This window comes from Dreissena polymorpha, chromosome 14, assembly GCF_020536995.1.
Source record: "Dreissena polymorpha isolate Duluth1 chromosome 14, UMN_Dpol_1.0, whole genome shotgun sequence".
Taxonomy (NCBI): Eukaryota; Metazoa; Mollusca; class Bivalvia; order Myida; family Dreissenidae; genus Dreissena; species Dreissena polymorpha.
This window is the reverse complement of record NC_068368.1, coordinates 71,038,899-71,058,044: the sequence shown is the minus strand read 5'-3', so window position 1 is coordinate 71,058,044 and position 19,146 is coordinate 71,038,899. Positions and strand designations below refer to the sequence as shown.

Sequence of the window (19,146 nt, the reverse complement as noted above, 5' to 3'; positions counted from 1 at the left end):
GTTTAATGAATTTTTGCCGTAGAAAACGGTAACATGAACAAACACAAATAAAATGGAATTCATCCTCTATATCCCGTTGATTACAACAAAGGCAATAACGTTCTTCACGGGGGATATTGTTGCGTGAGTATCTTCCTGTCTGAATTCTCAATGGATGGGCGGAAGCCCTTAATTTCACAAAGTATAAACGTAGACTCTTGGGTAATAAATCTAAATAGTTTTCATATTCAAGAGTAGTTTTAAACATTCTATACATATCTAGAGTAGAAACTCTATTCATATCACCAAACCATTCTTGCTTAAAGGTATCAATAATTCTGCATTTAAATTCACAAACAAAAGCATGACTATTAGTTATATTTGCTGCTTCAAAAACATAGGAAAATCCGTAATCGTTTAACAATTGTTTAACATTTGCAACCCAATTGTTGCATCCCTTATTACAATCATTTAATGCTTGAATATACACAGTTTGTATTATAATATTTATAATAACAAATACTTTTGTGGTGAAACAGTATCTTCATTGGCATCTGCATTGTCCCATGCAAACATTACTAATTTAACGCACAAAACAACGATTCTGAGGTCATGGAAGTTCTTTTGAAAGGTAATGGATGCACCATTTGTAAACAGATTAATTTTCTTACACAAAAATTATTGTGATGATCTGTGCAGTCTGCAATTTGCACACAACGGTTAAGCCAAGTTTTTGTCAGGACTTGCTCATGTGTAGCGCTGTTGGGATGCTACCACGACTTTGTCTAGGGTGTCTCAGGCAAGGTTGCCCAACTCAGTGTAACACTCCCAAGTCAAAGGTTTATTCCAGAATTTTTTATAGCACAGCCAAATTATTGAAGTCTGAATGTAATAGGGATCGTGTGAGGAGCAAAAATAATGAATATGTTCCCACAGTATTCAACATCAGAAGTTTTCACTGTTGTTACAAGAACAGCAAAGACATATTTCTGCTGGTTATTGTCCCCTACCGGTTTCACCGGAGGGGACTTATGGTTTGCGCTCTGTGTGTCAGTCAGTCTGTCTGTCTGTCCGTCACACTTTTCTGGATCCTGCGATAACTTTAAAAGTTCTTAATATTTTTTCATGAAACTTGCAACATGGATAGATGGCAATATGGACATTATGCACGTCATTATACCCCCACAAACAAAGTTTAGGGGGGTATATAGGAGTGAGCTTGTCTGGCGATCGGTACGTATTAAGTGTTCGCTCTCTATTTCAAGTAGTTTTCATCAGATCTTCACCAAACTTGGTCAGAAGTTGTATCTACATGATGTCTAGCCAAGTTCGAACATGGGCCTTGTCGGGTCAAAAACTAGGTCACTTGGTGCGTTTTAAACATTCAGCATGTTGTCCGCTCTCTAATTCAAGTAGTTTACATCTGATCTTCACCAAACTTGGTACTAAGAAGTTTTATGGAGATGATCTTAAGGCCAAGTTAAAACATGGGCCTTTCTGGGTCAAAAACTAGGTCAAGGGGTCACTTAGTGCGTTTTAAAAATTGAGCATGGTGTCCGCTGTTTTTTGTGAAAACGACATGCAAAATATTATGTGTCAATGCGGCATGTGGGGGTATTCGTCACGTCTGTGACAAAGCTCTAGTTTCATTTTGTTCCTACGTCAAAAATTGTGGTTGCTATGGCAACTACAATTTTTTGTATCTGAATATGGTGAAATTTCTGACAATGGTGGAGCCGGTGGGGGACTATATTGCTTGACAATAGCCTTGTTTTAAATGGAGCTGAAAGTGTTTTACTTTGTTACCAAACAAAAAGTAGGTGCACAAAATATGCCAATCCATTGTTAAATACTGAAAAAAATAACACTCAGGTTGGAGAATTGCCTCAGAGACTATCATTTATTATTGTGATCATCATTTAGGTATGAGGAGTCTATTTAGTAAGATTGTACTCTTAGCTTTATGCTCCTGAAAATTACCACATCCCAAATGAATTAATTATGTTTGCTTCAAAAAATATACCCCCCCCCCCCCACAAAGGTTGTGTTATATGTATGTGCATGACTGTCACATATGAACAATATACCTATACTAATGCATAAATATGATTAGTGTCCATTAATTATTAAGGAGTATTTTGTGGTGAGCTATGTGTTTTGCTTATGGGCTAATAGTTAACAGGCTTGCTGTCACATTGACGAGGCTGTATTGAGGTAATTAATGCCCTCTCCTGACCCTTGGGCCATCTTGTGTGAGACATTTTGTTGCAATGTCATTTTTTCAATGTTTTTTCTCATACCTGGATGTTTTTTTGGGGGGATTGCATTGTTGTTTTACTTGTAAAGATTGGTAAACTGATTGTAAATAGGGTGGGCATAAGACTTGTAAATGTGTAATGCATTTCCTGTTAAAAAAATATCAAAATAAATAGGAGGGGTATATAAATAAATATAATGTATTCATAATTTTGTATCATGTTAATTAATAGTGATGCAGTGGTGAGTTTTTAAAACATGGAAGTGTGCTAGGAAGTTATCCAACCATGGATTATCATGTGTGCATACCAAACAGGATGCCTCTGGACTGCAAAACAAAGACAGTGCAATGGTATGTTGAGGTGACAGATTTTTATTTACGAAATTTGCATGGCAAATACTTTGTATTAATACACCTATATTCATTATAATTTAACTGCAGTGGTTGATAATATAGTTTACATTGAGCAGTAAAATATTATAATGCTCCTGCAGCAGGTATCCAGTGCGAGTCTGATCCTTGCAGAATTTGCCACCTGAGCATACTTAAATTATATATATTATATATCAGTTCTTTTCACAATTTACTTATACTTCTAAGATTGGCCTTTGTATTGATAAGCCTCTCGTCACAACCAGTTAGCGGACACACACGTCGCTTGTATAAAACGATTTCTGCTCTATTAGGCTGTTTTTAAAAAAAAGAGCATTTTATTTATTTTGCTAAATTTAAACGTGTTATTCTTGATGTCTGTAGTTTGATTGGGTACAGAAGAATCAATAGAGGCTTTAGATGGCGATACTTCAACCATTTCCCCATTGGAAGCAAAGTGAAAATGGCTTTTGCAAACAGCATAAAACCAGAACACCCTGCGAGTAACTCGCAGTCTGTTCAGGTTTTATGCTGTTTGCTGCTCATCAGTTACAAACTAAGGGTTGGAAATGAAGCCTTTAAAACCTGAATTTAGTAAGAAAGGTCTTAAATAAATAATAACTTTCTAAGGGACTACAAATGCGTGAAAATACATATCTAAATGTATCGGGTTTACCGCTACTGGTTCTACCCAGGAAGAGGTCACGGTGTTGTAGTTGATACTTTGTCTATCTAACAAGGAGGTCCAGTGTTCGATATCTTCTCAGGGAGTGTGGTTAATTTCTTCTCCTTAAACATCAAGTACTGGTTCTACCCAGGAAAACAACTCAAGATTGTCTCAATCATCAACTGATTGTAGACAGAATTTAACAAAAAGCTTGATCCCTTGGTAAAGTATAAAACAAATATGAAACTTTTAAGTGATATTTGATATCTTTCAGAACTTAAACTCTGTAAAAGCTGTATACATGTAATAAAACAAAGAAACAGTTTTTGTTTAATTGCCAATGAAGAGTTTAATTTACAGTTCTCTTAAATAAGTATGCACATCTTCCTGAAATTGTTAAGCTTAATTAATTATTGATGTTAAAAGGAGTATTCTTATATCTACAAAAGTTATACATGAAAAACCAATAGACATATATTAAACTTGGTCAGTAAAGGATATTTCATTTAAATTGGATTAATTTGGATTAGTTTTGCCCAGCAAATCATTTACCCAAGACTGCCGTAAAATTACGCATAATTTTATAACATTGGTTTGGATAAGAGACGGCGAAAAAATGAAGCATTAATTTTCGTTTGTTAGTTTTTGTAGTGCTTGATCTAAAGCCACAGACAGTGTCATATGGATAACTTTTTAATTCCAAAACGAAGGTATAAATACGTTTTTTATGCGTTTTTTTGGTTAATGTTGATCTAAATAAGTGTTTCAGGTTTATTCATATTGTATAGTTTTATTGTTTACCGCTTTTTGTGGTTGACTCTTTTTTTGTAAAAGAATATAATGATTCCTTCAACTGGTACAAATTTGGATGAACCTGATAATTGTCAATGATTTTCCCATAAAACTTAAGTTTAAATTGTGTGTCTTTGGTCATATATGGTGCCATTTACAGATAATGAACTGCTGCCATGCAACAGCGATATGAAGTACAATTTTGACTACATTTGCCCACACTTACTCTGTCAGACTACTTCTTGTAAAGAGACCATTCTAAGAATATCTATGTGCCCTGCACAACTTTAAGGGGCCATTGGCTCGCATTTTCTTGCTAATATAGATTTCTAGCTCAAGATGTGTTAAAACCCCCCCAATTAACGGCAACAGAAAACCATTTGGTGCCTGCTTGAATTGTGACCATGATTCAGAAACTTCTCCTGCCCCTCCTGCCTGGCCTACCCTGGCCTGCCTGGCCTTCCCTTGCAGCCAAGACATCAATATGTTGAAATGTTTAGGGGATTTTTTTTATATTGTTACATTGATTTTGATCTCTTGTTTTCTTAACTGATAGATTTTTTACTCGCTCAAGATATACCAGCATACTTATTTAAATTATAATAAGTCAAAGCGTTAATAAAGTTCTATTGACGACTTGGCCACTCCTTTTTATGTGGGTACATTTGTGAAGGTCAAGGTCCGTATGGCATAATGCTAACAGGCAGTTGAGAAAATGAATCAAACTTTGAACACAATATACATTGTAATGTAATTGTTAAATGGCACTATCTTTCCACTCAAACTTAATATTGTCAAGTTTAAATTCCATGCATTTTTGTTAGCCGGATTTTTTTCGAAAAAATCTCGGCTTATAGATTGATGTTGTCGGGCGGGCGGGCGGGCGGGCGGGCGGGCGGGGTGGCGGGGTGGCGGGGTGGCGGCGTGCTCGAAAATGTTAAAGTTCTTATTTCATGGTATAACTTTGGTATGCTTGGACCTAGAGTCTTCAAACTTGACATGAAGGTTGGCCAGGATTAACAGATGACCACTGGTCATTTCAAGGTCATTCATTTGAAGGTCAAGGTCACTGTGACCTTCAATATAAAAAATGTTAAAGTTGTTATAACTTTGGTATGCTTGGACCTAGAGTCTTGAAACTTGACAAGAAGGTTGGCCATAACTAGTTAGTAACCACTGGTCATTTCAAGGTCATTCATTTGAAGGTCAAGGTCACTGTGACCTTGAATGTAAAAATGTTAAAGTTCTTATTTCATGGTATAACTTTGGTATGCTTGGACCTAGAGTCTTCAAACTTGACATGAAGGTTGGCCAGGATTAACAGATGACCACTGGTCATTTCAAGGTCATTCATTTGAAGGTCAAGGTCACTGTGACCTTCAATATAAAAAATGTTAAAGTTGTTATAACTTTGGTATGCTTGGACCTAGAGTCTTGAAACTTGACAAGAAGGTTGGCCATAACTAGTTAGTAACCACTGGTCATTTCAAGGTCATTCATTTGAAGGTCAAGGTCACTGTGACCTTGAATGTAAAAATGTTAAAGTTCTTATTTCATGGTATAACTTTGGTATGCTTGGACCTAGAGTCTTCAAACTTGACATGAAGGTTGGCCAGGATTAACAGATGACCACTGGTCATTTCAAGGTCATTCATTTGAAGGTCAAGGTCACTGTGACCTTCAATATAAAAAATGTTAAATTTGTTATAACTTTGGTATGCTTGGACCTAGAGTCTTGAAACTTGACAAGAAGGTTGGCCATAACTAGTTAGTAACCACTGGTCATTTCAAGGTCATTCATTTGAAGGTCAAGGTCACTGTGACCTTGAATGTAAAAATGTTAAAGTTCTTATTTCATGGTATAACTTTGGTATGCTTGGACCTAGAGTCTTCAAACTTGACATGAAGGTTGGCCAGGATTAACAGATGACCACTGGTCATTTCAAGGTCATTCATTTGAAGGTGAAGGTCACTGTGACCTTCAATATAAAAATGTTAAAGTTGTTATAACTTTGGTATGCTTGGACCTAGAGTCTTGAAACTTGACATGAAGGTTGGCCAGAACTAGTAAGTAACCACTGGACATTTCAAGGTCATTCATTTGAAGGTCAAGGTCACTGTGACCTTGAATGTAAAAATGTTAAAGTTGTTATAACTTTGGTATGCTTGGACCTAGAGTCTTGAAACTTGACATGAAGGTTGGCCAGAACTAGTAAGTAACCACTGGACATTTCAAGGTCATTCATTTGAAGGTCAAGGTCACTGTGACCTTGAATGTAAAAATGTTAAAGTTCTTATTTCATGTTATAACTTTGGTATGCTTGTACCTAGAGTCTTCAAACTTGAAATAAAGATTGGCCAGTACTAGAAGATGACCACTGGTCATTTCAATGTCATTCATTTGAAGGTCAAGGTCACTGTGACCTTCAATGTTAAAATGTTAAAATTGTTATAACTTTGGTATGCTTGGACCTAGAATCTCAAACTTGACGTAAAGGTTTTCAGTAATTTAAGTATTGCATTGACAAAAACACGAAAGGTACTTTCCTGTCATTTAAATAAAAAATCCGGCTTCAATGCGGTCATCTCCGACCGCGGAACTCTTGTTATTTATTGTATTAAGGACAAAAAGTCAGGGTCTTTTGTTTTATCAATGCTTGTTTATTTTACATAGTTATATGACACCTTTTCACAATTTGTTAAATACCTTTTTAAAACAATGGTGAGGACAAATATCTGCAGTAGTATACATTTCAGGTCTTTGACAGGTTATTATTCATTACTTAAAAACACTGGTTCTCGGTTCTCTCGATTAGCATATTTTTCTTGAATATCGTGATCATTCTAAACCAATTTAACATTTAAAATGTGTCAACATAAGCGCTATTGTGGCAAACAGTAACTTATTATTTTTCTGTATGGTACCAACAATATTTTAGGGGACCTTAGTCGTCCAAATGTATTAACTAGTTAACATGTCATCTTAATACAGCTAACCAATGTAAAAGTTTCCCTTTGGCACCATGCATGTTATCAATAAGACTGCCGTGGGGTAAAGGTCAGGGGAGGGGGGGCTTGGATTCACCCAGTGAGACCTTTAAATAGTTTGGGAAAACAAATTGATGGAACTATTCAATCTGTCATTTGGCAGTGTGTGTTATTCATTCAAAATCAGGTCCGGTAATAGGGCCCCATTCCCAATGGAAAAAAGTATATAATTTTATGCCCGGAAGAGCAGAATATAGTTTTTTAACTGTCCGTCCGTCTGTCTGTCAGTCCGTCCGTCTGTCCGAAAAAATTAACATTGCTCATAACTTTTTGCAATATTGAAGATAGAAACTTGATATTTGTCATGCATGGGTATCTCATGGAGCTGCACATTTTGAGTGGTGAAAGGTCAAGGTCATCCTTCTTTAGATCTCCCCCAAAGACACCAAGTACTGGTTCTAGGCCCAGGAAACGGACTCGAGAGCGTTTATATAAGCCTAAGGCTTTCGACGCAATCGAGCTAAAATAAATAGGTTTAAACTAAGGTCATCCTTCAAGGTCAAAGGTCAAATATATGGCTTCAAAGCGGCGCAGTAGGGGGCATTGTGTTTCTGACAAACACATCTCTTGTTTCCAAATGGAAGATAAAAATTCGCAATTAATTTAGGTTTCAAATTTTTTATATTTTTTTTAGATCTCAATATTTTGTTCATCTCCCATCCATATTCCCATATAGGTTCTACCTTAGTTGATTTAATACTGAAAACACTTATATTCTCAATTTTAAAGCATATTTTAGCAAAACAACAACAACACTAATTTTCCAATTTTAGTCAAAAACCAGCGAATTTTCCCATTCCAAAGGGACCAGTGGCCGCATTCCCAAAATGGTGAAAAAAACTGTTGGGTATCTTTATAAAAAAATATATTTTTAATTGGTATGGCTGATAGAGTATCATTAACTTTCCTATTTTGACCTTTTTCTTGCATTAAAATTTCATACTACTTCTGGTACTTGGCGCTGACTGGCCTTTGGCAATTTGAATGGGACTAATAGCATCTAATGAATCTTGGACAGTAATTGGGCTGTAATTACATACTTGGGCTGTTTACCACAAGCGGTCTATGGTGTACCCCATTTGAGGTCCATTAGTGACAAAAGAAATATTAAATTTTCATTTAATCTGTCTTAACATTTTCCATTGACAGACTTGTTTGCAACCGCAGTCTGATATTAGTTCAAATTGTAGACACTAATCACATTTCATAAAATCATGTTGTACTCTGTTATAAGACATGTTTTAGGAATACTACAATTTTTTTATAATTTCTTGTGACAACAAAATTATGTCTACTTAATTTGAAGAGCAAATACAGTCTTAAAATGCTTATTCACTATTAAAAGGAATCGTTGGATAGCATTGAAATGCTAATTTAATAGAAATTGGATTTTTGCCTACAAGGCAAAGAGGTAGAATAAATCACTAAGGTTAAAAGGTTAAAGTTCATAATTAATGTACATTTATGTATGGTTATCACATTTATCATTACTTTTATCTACTTATTAGTATTAGGAGCTTCAAAATAAGTACATGAATAACTTTAGACTTAAAAATCAAGAAAACTAAATAATGATGTTACATTAAGCAGTATGTGGCGGAGTACATTATAGTGACTTCCAAGGGACTGGGAGGTCATGGTATCATTCCACATCGAGGAAGCATTCTTTAGATCTCCCAAAAAGACACCAAGTACTGGTTCTACCCTGGAAATGGACTTCTATAAGCCTCCGGCTTTTGATTCATTTTACCTGAAAGATATAGGATTAAGCAGTACGTACACTTTTAATTGTTAGTTTATTGAAAGGCAACTTTACTGGAAATGTTATGCCTTACTTACCCCAAGCAAATGACAGGAAAAAAACAGCTGTATGCCACGGGTATTTTCAATAAAGCTAATATAATCTTCCAAAAGCCAATAAAAAAGGACAAAATATGGCTGCTGTAATCAACAAAAATTACCTGTAATGCTGTTTAGATTTAGTCTGCAGTGACATACTCAAGGAGGATCTAACCTTTTAACAGATCTTGAAGCTGTCATCAAAGCTGTGTTCCCTTTTAATATCTTTACAAGCAAGGTATTGACACCTACTTAATTCATTTGACAATAGGCCGACTAGTGGTAGAAATGTCCCTCGAGGGTACAGAAATAGTTTCATGGACTTCAAACAAGTTTCAAGAACAATTAACCCCATACTTAACTAGTCTAGAATGTCACAAGTGCCATCTGTGTTATGCTTTGTAGCACACTATATAACTAGATGAAGTGTTCTGCAAAACAACATACACTTGTTCAAAAGGTAATTTGTTGTGGTTGGCAAAAAAATCTTTTAAATAAATATTTTTTTTCTTAAGTATTGAACATATTCGTAAAACGAGGTTTTATAAATTGATTTTCTTTTGACGTGAGCATTCGGTCAATATTTTTGCAGGTTTGTTTTTTCGAGTCGAGTTGGAGACTTTGTGCTTGAAATGTTCTCCATTTTGGTTTGCCCAAGAAACGTCTAAAGCGTTGGAAATTGCTGGTCTTAAGGTATTGGTTAACACTTTGGTGACAAGTTGGTGACAATATAATAATGGTTTCAGCAAATTCTGTGTTGATTAAGTAATGTGTACATTTCAAAAGTGAAGTGTGGATCCATTAAGATAATGTTTAAAGTGAATGTGAAGATTATGGGAATGTCCTTGGCATGACATACTTCTGAGTTTCTTTTGTTCTCTGTACAGGACTTCCACTGCCCTATGATTTTCAAATCCTTTTCAATTCAGTTTTATTATTACCCACATTAAGTGTTTATATAATAAAATCCCATTACCACTCAGTAGGTAAGACCTCTTAAAATTGAACTTAAATCTGGCAAACAAAAATTGACAATTAATAATTTGATGACAGTGATAACATGTATCTTAATTAACCAATTAATCTTCTTTGTCAACACTTAGTTCCATTCTGGATTCCAACTTGATTTCAAGAGCCCCATTCAATTGAAGATGATTTCAATATGACCACATAGTCCGAAAATTGTGAGCAAATTTGATCAAGGGGGTGAACATATTTTAGTAAAAGCATTGGTTGATTCTTTAATGTAGTAACTTTTGTTAAAGATATTTTATCAGGTTTACTTTTATAATGTAAAAGTCTTTTAAACAAACAAATAGAGCCTCTCTTGCTTAAGTGTTTTTAAGTATTTTATTTTCCCTTAAAAAATCGTGATTATAATGCAAAAACTTAAAAATAACTTTCTTATATTGTTATATACAAAGTCATGCCCGAGTGATAATAAGCCTAGTGTGAAGTATTTAATTAATTATATATCAACATTAGTACTTTTTGTATGAAGATAGAGAATAAATAAGGTTGGTGACCTGGATGGAGAATGGTTATCTGGCAAGTTGGAGGAATTAATCGGGTGAGCCGAAGGCGAACCCAATAAGATCCTCCGACGAGCCAGATAACCATTCTCCATCCACGTCACCAACCTATTATTCTATTAATCAATGTCATTCCAGAGAATCAAATTTTATTTTATTTTATGCCTTTTTTCACCGTTCATTTACATTGTAAAAGAGTTTAACCGGAGAATTTCGCATGATAATGACATCATTTCGTAAAAAAATTACGTCATTTTACAGTAACTTTTGGGTTATTAGGTTACCTGGTCAACTAGCCTAATAACTTTTGGGTTATTAGGTTACCTGGTTATCAGGCTAATTTAAATGCATGTAACAGGATAAAATGTAATATTCAGAAATAAAATTAATTTTAAAAACATTTATTGCATGAATTTGTGTTATTAAAATAATCAGGATTATTAAGAAACACTGGATTTTTTTTTTAAAGACAGAAAATTACAGCAAATAAATAAAAAAACAATAATTGGAAAACTATGCTGAATGTTTATATGGTCAGAATTAAGATATAAGGTGTGTTTATTGTGAGCCTTGAGACATTTCATGGTTGACAACACCGCCGGCATCTAGAAATGATGCACTTAATAATGGGTATCGCCATTTCAATGACCATATAATACGGCAAGTTGACATGCAAATTGTTGAACGATGATCTTGGGTCGGCTAGTGATGGCTGGACGTCTTTCGTATTGTGAAAATGCATGATGTGTGCGAATTTAAGGTGGGTCAGGGCTCATTTAAATGTGCTTTTGCTTCTAAATGAAATTCAGATATTTTTTCCTGACCAATCGTTTCACAGGAAAACGGCCCCTTCAAGTTTGAATTGTATGTTTACAAGGTCTTAAAATTGTCATCAAGTCGTTTTCAGTTGTGACTTAATAAGGGTGCTCACAAGATTGCCAATAGAGTGTGAGGATTAACTTAATTGGAAAGATGTGCTAAAGAGATATTTTATAATTGTTCTTTGGACTGGAGTCGCGTAACTAATTACAGGCGTATGTTGTGACTGATTGATAGAATCTTGGGTCTTTCAAGGGTTCAAGTGAATTGAACAAGAATATGGCAGATTCATTCAATTATATTTGTACACGCATGCCACTGGGCTACCAAAAGAGTCGGTATGTGGATCTTATCAAGGAATTTGATTTTTTTATGTTTTATTGATACATATATATTTTAGTGGAGCTTTTGTGTACAAATGTTTTGGCTAGCTTGCAAGGTTTGATTAGTTTATCAGGATAGGGTGGTACAATGTTAACAAGATTTCAGACAGAATTGGGAGTTAATGCTGAAATGTTGTAGTGGTGCATTTTGTGGATTTTTTTTTACATTTAAAGTATTGAAATGCATATTTGACTCGTACACAAAAGTGGAAAATTTTCTTTGTGTTCCTATGTTCTGCTTTGAGGAAATATAATTACATTATCCATTATTTAATGTGTCTAGCAAAAACATACAAATCAATCTTAATGTAATTTCTGTGGATCATATAAAACAAGAAAGGTTGTTGATGATGGAGTTGTTTTATACATTTTACAAGAAATTAGACAGAAAAAAGAGGTAATATAGCTTCATTAACATGGCAATTATATTATTTATGATGATGGGGATCAATATTATACTCAGCGGTGCATGTGTGTGTGGTGAAGTTTATTTGAAATGAAATAAATTGTATGCATGTTAGGGTTTAATGCGCACTGTCTGGTTGCCAACCTTCATTTTTTCTGGCAATATTCATAAAATTTATGTGTTATTCTAAGTATATCTGAGACAGAAATATGTTGGACTGATAAACATTCTGTAGATTCATTTATTTTTGCTAAAATGAAATTTTCCAGTTTGATGCAATCTGCAGGCATTTTCGTTTGATCTTTAATTCATGGATTTGTATAATGTCTGATTTAACACTTTGGATTGGAAAGGGTCACCTGTGTGCTGAGTATGTTTACTTGCAAGGCACACTTTAAGTACATTTACATATATATATAAAAAGAAAAATAAATATTCCCGTAACTTCAGATTAATTAAAAACCAATTGATTGCGTAATGAAAAGCGAAAAATTATCAGAGAAGTGGTAAGCCCGATTGTCTGACAGACAGCTTGTTACCAATATTCGAACCCTTGAAACTTAACTAGTTTATAAATGGTTCATGAATCAGAAAAAAGACGTTTTTGGACCCCTTTTGGAGTTCATGATTGATTATTTGAGTTCATTTACTGTTCATGAACCGTATATAGGGTTGATGTACTGTTCATTAACTCTAAAAAAGAGGTTCATGAGCTGTTCATAACTCACCAACTTTTTTCTCAGGGGATAATTGTCCCCGGCTCCATCCCCACTGAAGCTCACAGGATTCTTAAGATCTCCCTCAAATATAACAAGTACTAGTTCTACCCAAAAAATAGACTTGTCAGTGTCATAGAAAGCTATAGGCATTGTGTGCAAACATGAGCTGAGATAAACTAAAGCTATGTTGTAATTATGTTTGTGTGGCAAAAATTTATCTCATTAAATTTAAATTTTAAATGTATATTATTGGCATATTTTATTAGATCATCAGTGTTCACATGTGAAGAGAAATAATAATTAATATGTTTTATTTAAATATCATTGATTGATATTATTTTACTTCTGATATTATTTTACCACTTTAATCGTCTTTTAAATAGTCTGTTGTGTGGTTTGTCCAGCAGCTGTAGTGGGAATCATACCCTAGTAACCCCAAGGCCTGGTAATGTGTGACTCTAAATATGTTATATTGTTAATGACTTCTAATTATCACAACATAATGCTTGAGACTTTGTTACATTAAAGGATTTTGATATTTTGTAGGTCCATTCCAAATAATTGGAATTGACTGTCATTTTTTTACATTTTGAGCTTCACTTAAAAATTTGAGATACAGTGTTCAATTGGAGAATTTTTTAAACATTTATTTGTTGTTTAATGCTGAAAGAACCATTTTGCATTGCGCCCATGACCCTGGTCAACATACCAACATGCCCGGTACATTACAGGATATTTATTCTTGCTTCAAGTTAGCTACCAAACATTCCAAGCCCAATATGGGGTCCTGAAACCTTGATCCAATTTAGGTGAGGGGTTTCATTGCAAAATCAATTACTTTTCTTTATTGTCCTTCATTATGAACAAATCGGGAAAAGCTCACGCAATTCTAGCTTTATGAAACTGGTCACGAAGTTGTTTATCATTCGACTGAACGCTTTAATCCAGTACCCATGCTGAGATTGGAAAATAAAATCGCAAAGGTGGAATGTTAATTGGTGCCTATGTAAACTTGCCCAGCTCCTTTAAAGATGTTTCATTGATTATTTCGTAACGGTTGACGTTTTAAAATAAAATACTTGACCTTTTTTAGAGTAGAGATTTCTTTGCCAGACACTGATAAATGTGCAAATAAATTCCTTCACCTTTAGGTATAAGGTTAATGAAAAGAAAGGACAATAATTAATTTCTTTTTCCATTTCTAAACATTCATATGCATTTTCTTCACAAATCGTACTCAATAGAAACATTTAAAGAATTTTTCCTTTCTTTCAATCTGTTTTCTGTTGAAAAAGTGGACAAAACATTCTTTCATAAATGAGCATTCATTATTATAAGTAAAGGGAGATAACCATGAATATGAATAACAATTTTGGACAAATAATCTGCCGAACTGTGCTTTTTGACATGCAGGTTTTGATAACTGTGCAGATAATGTTCAGACATTTTTTCTGATGACTCCTGTTACTGGAGCAAAGTGCCTGACTCCTTGGTATGATCCCAAAGGTAGCACAGTTGACAGCTTCAGGGTGATAGCTCAGGTGCCAAACGGCAATCCAATTACTTCATGATACCTGGTCTATCACTGTTTTAAAATTCCCATAGAGGTTAACAAAGCGCACAGGTGTGATATTGATTCTGTTCGGAGAGATCAAACATGGAAGATGTGATTTTCTTGGTTTATAATGGAAAGTTCATGTAAATACTGGTTAAGACTGCTCATCAAGAAGCAGAAGTTTTATTACTTGCAATAATTCTTACTTAAATTGTTATTGCCTTTTTACACCTCTTTTTCAGGTCATAATTTTTTTTTCCTATTAGGTTTTATTATTGTAACATTCTTATTTGCAGCCATCTTTGGTCCTTAGCAGGTTTTGCAAACTAAAAAATCTGATCTTTCCACATTTCCAACGATCAGAACACAAATAAGCCCCTTCAGTACCAAAACGCAAGACCAAAATCAGAATATTTGTTAATGCATCATGTTGCTCAACAAAAAAGATTTTACATCGTGTACTTAGTTTGATTTCTTTAGGCCAACCTTAAGATTTGTATAGATGAATATTATGCTATAACTCGCGTAATGCTATACATTGTGAAATATATATGCTTTCAGGGCTGCTGGAGACTCGTTATCTCCCCCTGTGCGGTCAGCCTCATTCCTGCAGAAGACTCGAGAGCTGTCTGAGCGTGCCCGACAGCAGGCTGGTGTACAGGATGACAGCGTGCTGTTCTCAGAGTCCAGGAGTGCGAGCACGCGCATGAAACCTCGACAGAGACGCATAGAAAGCTTTCAGTAAGTCTGAGTGACTATCCTGAAATTAAAATATAAAGTTTACTGGTCTGACATTTTGTTTAAGCTGCTTTAGTAAGTTTGATTGATGCCTTAGTTAAATCAAAATTATACTTCTTAAGTTCACTTGTGTACAATTTTGAGCAGACTCAAGTGTGAATATAGACTGGTGTTTTATGTGGCGTTATGATATTATAAAAACCCATTTTTGCAATACACATCATGTATGTTATTGATGCAGCAAAATAAATAAAACTTTGTGTCCCTGAAAATAAAGGTATTTGTTAATAAATTTGTGATGCAAATTTAATATCACCTGAGAATCTAAATTATATGGGATGAAGCGTAAATAATTATTCATGCATTTATTTTAAAAAGCAATTAGCAGATTATTAAAGTGCACAAGTAAAAAAAAAATATTAGAAAATTTAAACATATCTACTGAGAAATTATAATTAATGTTCTGTTTAATGCTTTTCTGAGTATGTTTTTTTATCGTTAATGCATGAGAAATATATAAATCTATTCTCCACCAATTTTTCTATGAGGTATATTAAACTGTGCACAATAGTGACGTCATCTAACCATAACAAAATAATATAATGTCAATTTCATTGATAAATACTTAAATGCATGTAACACGCTTAAAAACACAACCATATAATTATATATTGTTTCATAGCATATCATGTTTTTTTTAACAATCTTTTCTTCAACAACGGTTTATTTTAAACAATTTTGATAGAGAATGAAATTTGTAAAACTTATGTCAAAACATTAAGCCCATTTTTTTGGCCAAAATAACTCAAATTTGCTTTCCCTTCCTTTAATTCTTTATAGAAAACAAGTGTTATGTCTTAAAAGAATTGATGAAAAAGTGTAACAACTATTCAATAATAGAGTTACTTTGAAAATAAAGGATACATTTCAGTCAAAACAATGAGCGACCTGAACTTTAAAGGGAAATTACTCAGACTTTAATACAGTAGTTATTTCTAATGTGAACATCAAAGAATGCGTGATTGACACCTGATTGCATTTGTGTGCTATTCATTTTCAATCGTGTCTGTAACGCTGACTGCCTAATAAAATATAATTTCCTTGTCTACACTCAGACAAGCAATCATTTCCGCCAATCTGATCTCAATTTGGCTTTGTGGACTTTTTGTTGTTCATGTTCTTATGTTAATTGCGTGCAACTGGTTTATGAATATTTATAAGCGTACTTTAGGCATGATGTTTATTCTCCCCGGCTGTACCTCCACCTTTTGATGACATTAGCAGTCTATTGATTATACCATACCTTGTTTAGATGTAGACGGTTTCATTGTACTACATTGATTTACCTCAGGTCCTTATCCAGTGTTCATGAGGAATTGGAATGCGATGTTATGTAATTCGGTACCAGGTGTGTTAATGTTTACAAGACGCTGGAAGAAAATATATGAGATATTACAGGGATTTTAGATTGAGACAAGGCAGGTTTTTAATTTTGTTTTTGTCTATTATAGCTATATTAAATACATTGTTAATTAACGGCAAATATTTTTTTCTTCTAACAGAATTAAATCCATGCTTGAAAGAAACTCTCATATTAACCCATTTAGGCCACGACTTTTTTTTTTATTGGTTTACAAAAATTATTTTGAAAATGGTCCATCGGGCGGTCGAAAAAAAAAAAAAAAAAAAAAAAACATCATTGGAAAAATAAGTTTATACTAATAACATCAGAACAAAAACATCATATCTTTTATAACCTGAACACAGAGACGAAAAAACAAATTATGCAATGAAACACATCTATATCTTCAAATGAAATGAGTCACCTAAAAGCACCTTTTGTAACATCAGGCAATTTTAAACACTCCATTAAATGACATGCGTTCTTCTCCCATTAAAACGAAAAACTGCGCTTCATTTCCGTCATTCGATGCGCACCATTACGCAATGCGATGCCCGTTGCATAAATCTTATATAAGATAAACTACTCATACACAAAGTATGTGTTTGCTCTTATTGTACTTATGGCATCGTCCATGAAAAAAATCGAGGTAGATCGATCCCCGCGTCGTCACGGTAATGTTTGTTAAAGTTGTTGTTGTCATGAAAACTCGTTGATTTACAACGCAAAACGTCTTATTTGAACTGACGCGAATTAATACAATCATATTTGTCAACTTGACTTTTGCTTTATTTTGATAATTTAATCCAAAGTTTAATGTTAGCAAGTGTTTTTACTGGAATTGTAAACAAGGTTAAAGTCTTCCCAAAATGTGCAGTCTGTGTGAATTGACAGTTTGACGTCATCAAAGGAAAGCCGCTTGCTGTCTGAAGCAATAAAGCGACATATTTCGCGCCGACAAAATTGGCTTCCTTTGTCTAGCAATCAACATGCCGAACCAATCGTGCGTTTGTTTCTCAATTGCAATCCTCCAATTTAATAATAGCACGTGCATAGCTCCGCCTTCGAATCTTTTGCAGAGAATGGAGGCGGAGTTTAACGGTTAATTGAGCTAGTATTTTACGCAAGTTGAGTTCCGATTTGCCGAAATTACTCGGCCCTAAGCATTAAATCGACAAATACAGTTATCAATGATTTTCCGAGATATACCGATTTGTTCCGATTTCCAAACTTTCTGTACAGTTCCTATAAACTATGGCGGACGTGTTTACAAAATTCCTAAACACATATATCGTAAATAATGGCAGTGTTTTATTGGATTATTTATACTAAATATCAAATTGCAAGGTAATACTTTTTTATCTACTATAATATCGGGTTTGTTTAATATAATAAACATTTTAAACAATATAGTTGCGTCATAGACTCGGAAATAAATTTTGATGCGGTCGACATTTTACTGATGCTGATTTTCCTATTGTCTGTAATTAAATAAATTTTGAGAAGTGCCCATAAAAGGACTGGTACATACTGTGTCACATTGACAAATATCCCGATCTCTGTAATATATGTGAACCAATCGTTGATTGTACTTACTTGATTTTATTCGTAACCGTACTCAAACCGGATCGGTTTTTTTCTCGTTTCGCTCGTTTTTCAGTGCGGTCGGGAATAAAATATAAAAAAAAAGACGATTTTCCGATTTTATTTTTTTTCCCATTTTCCAAAAATTAGGGTCGGCGGTTTTGTAAACCAAGAAATATAAAAGTCGTGGCCTTATGCCTAGTGGACTCTCCCATCCTTCTAAATTGGATCAATTTATTTCCAAAATTAGGGATGTCTAAGTATATTTATTTTATTTAGAATATTTCTAACAGAAATTCCTTTAAGCAAACAGCGCAGACCCTGATGAGACGCCGCAACATGCGGCGTCTAATCTGGGTCTACGCTGTTTGCCAATGCCTTTTTTCTAGACACTTAGGCATAAATGGGTTAATATTGAATTGAAAGAAGTGACCAAGAACAACATAAAGACATACTCATATATGTAGCATAATAGTGCTCTTATCATGGCTGTGTTTTACAACCATTTTATATTCACTTACTTACAATTTTATTGTACTGTTTCTATTTTGTGAGCAAATTATTTGTGTTTAGACAGTTTGATTATCTTAAAATGATGGATATGGTCTAGAATAATATTTCCATAGACATTTAGTAAATATCGTGTAGTTCTCTCAAAAACTGAAATCTTTGCTAGGCTGGATCATCTAAGCATAGTACATTAATGTAAAATCACAAACACAGTGATATCTTAATATTTATTGGTTTTTAACTCTTTCAGTGCTGGAACCGAACTTTGAAGGCCTTTGCAAACAGTTTGAATCCAGATGAGACACCACAGAATGTGGCGTCTCATCAGGATCCAAACTGTTTGCTATTCTGATAGTATTCTTTGAAAAAAATCGAAGAAAATGCTAATTTTAGAAATTCAGCAGACCACATTTTAGCAGACGACAAATTATCCAGTACATGCAAAGGGTTAAATATTGGATGATGCAGATCATAAAATTTAGACAAACATCCAACAATTATCTCAACATGTAGCATTTTGTGAAAAATTTATTAAAATTTCACA

The 19,146-nt window shown here is 34.2% G+C and overlaps 1 protein-coding gene across 2 annotated transcripts in view; it reads left to right on the top strand.

Moving 5' to 3' along the window:
* LOC127857655 (protein Shroom3-like) overlaps positions 1-19,146 on the top strand; it is a 173,691-nt gene that overhangs the window by 75,505 nt on the left and 79,040 nt on the right. For both annotated transcript variants that reach the window (XM_052394234.1, XM_052394235.1), the window contains one exon: positions 14,930-15,109. In XM_052394234.1, coding sequence (XP_052250194.1) covers positions 14,930-15,109 — 180 coding nt within the window. The remainder of the gene's footprint in view (positions 1-14,929; positions 15,110-19,146) is intronic.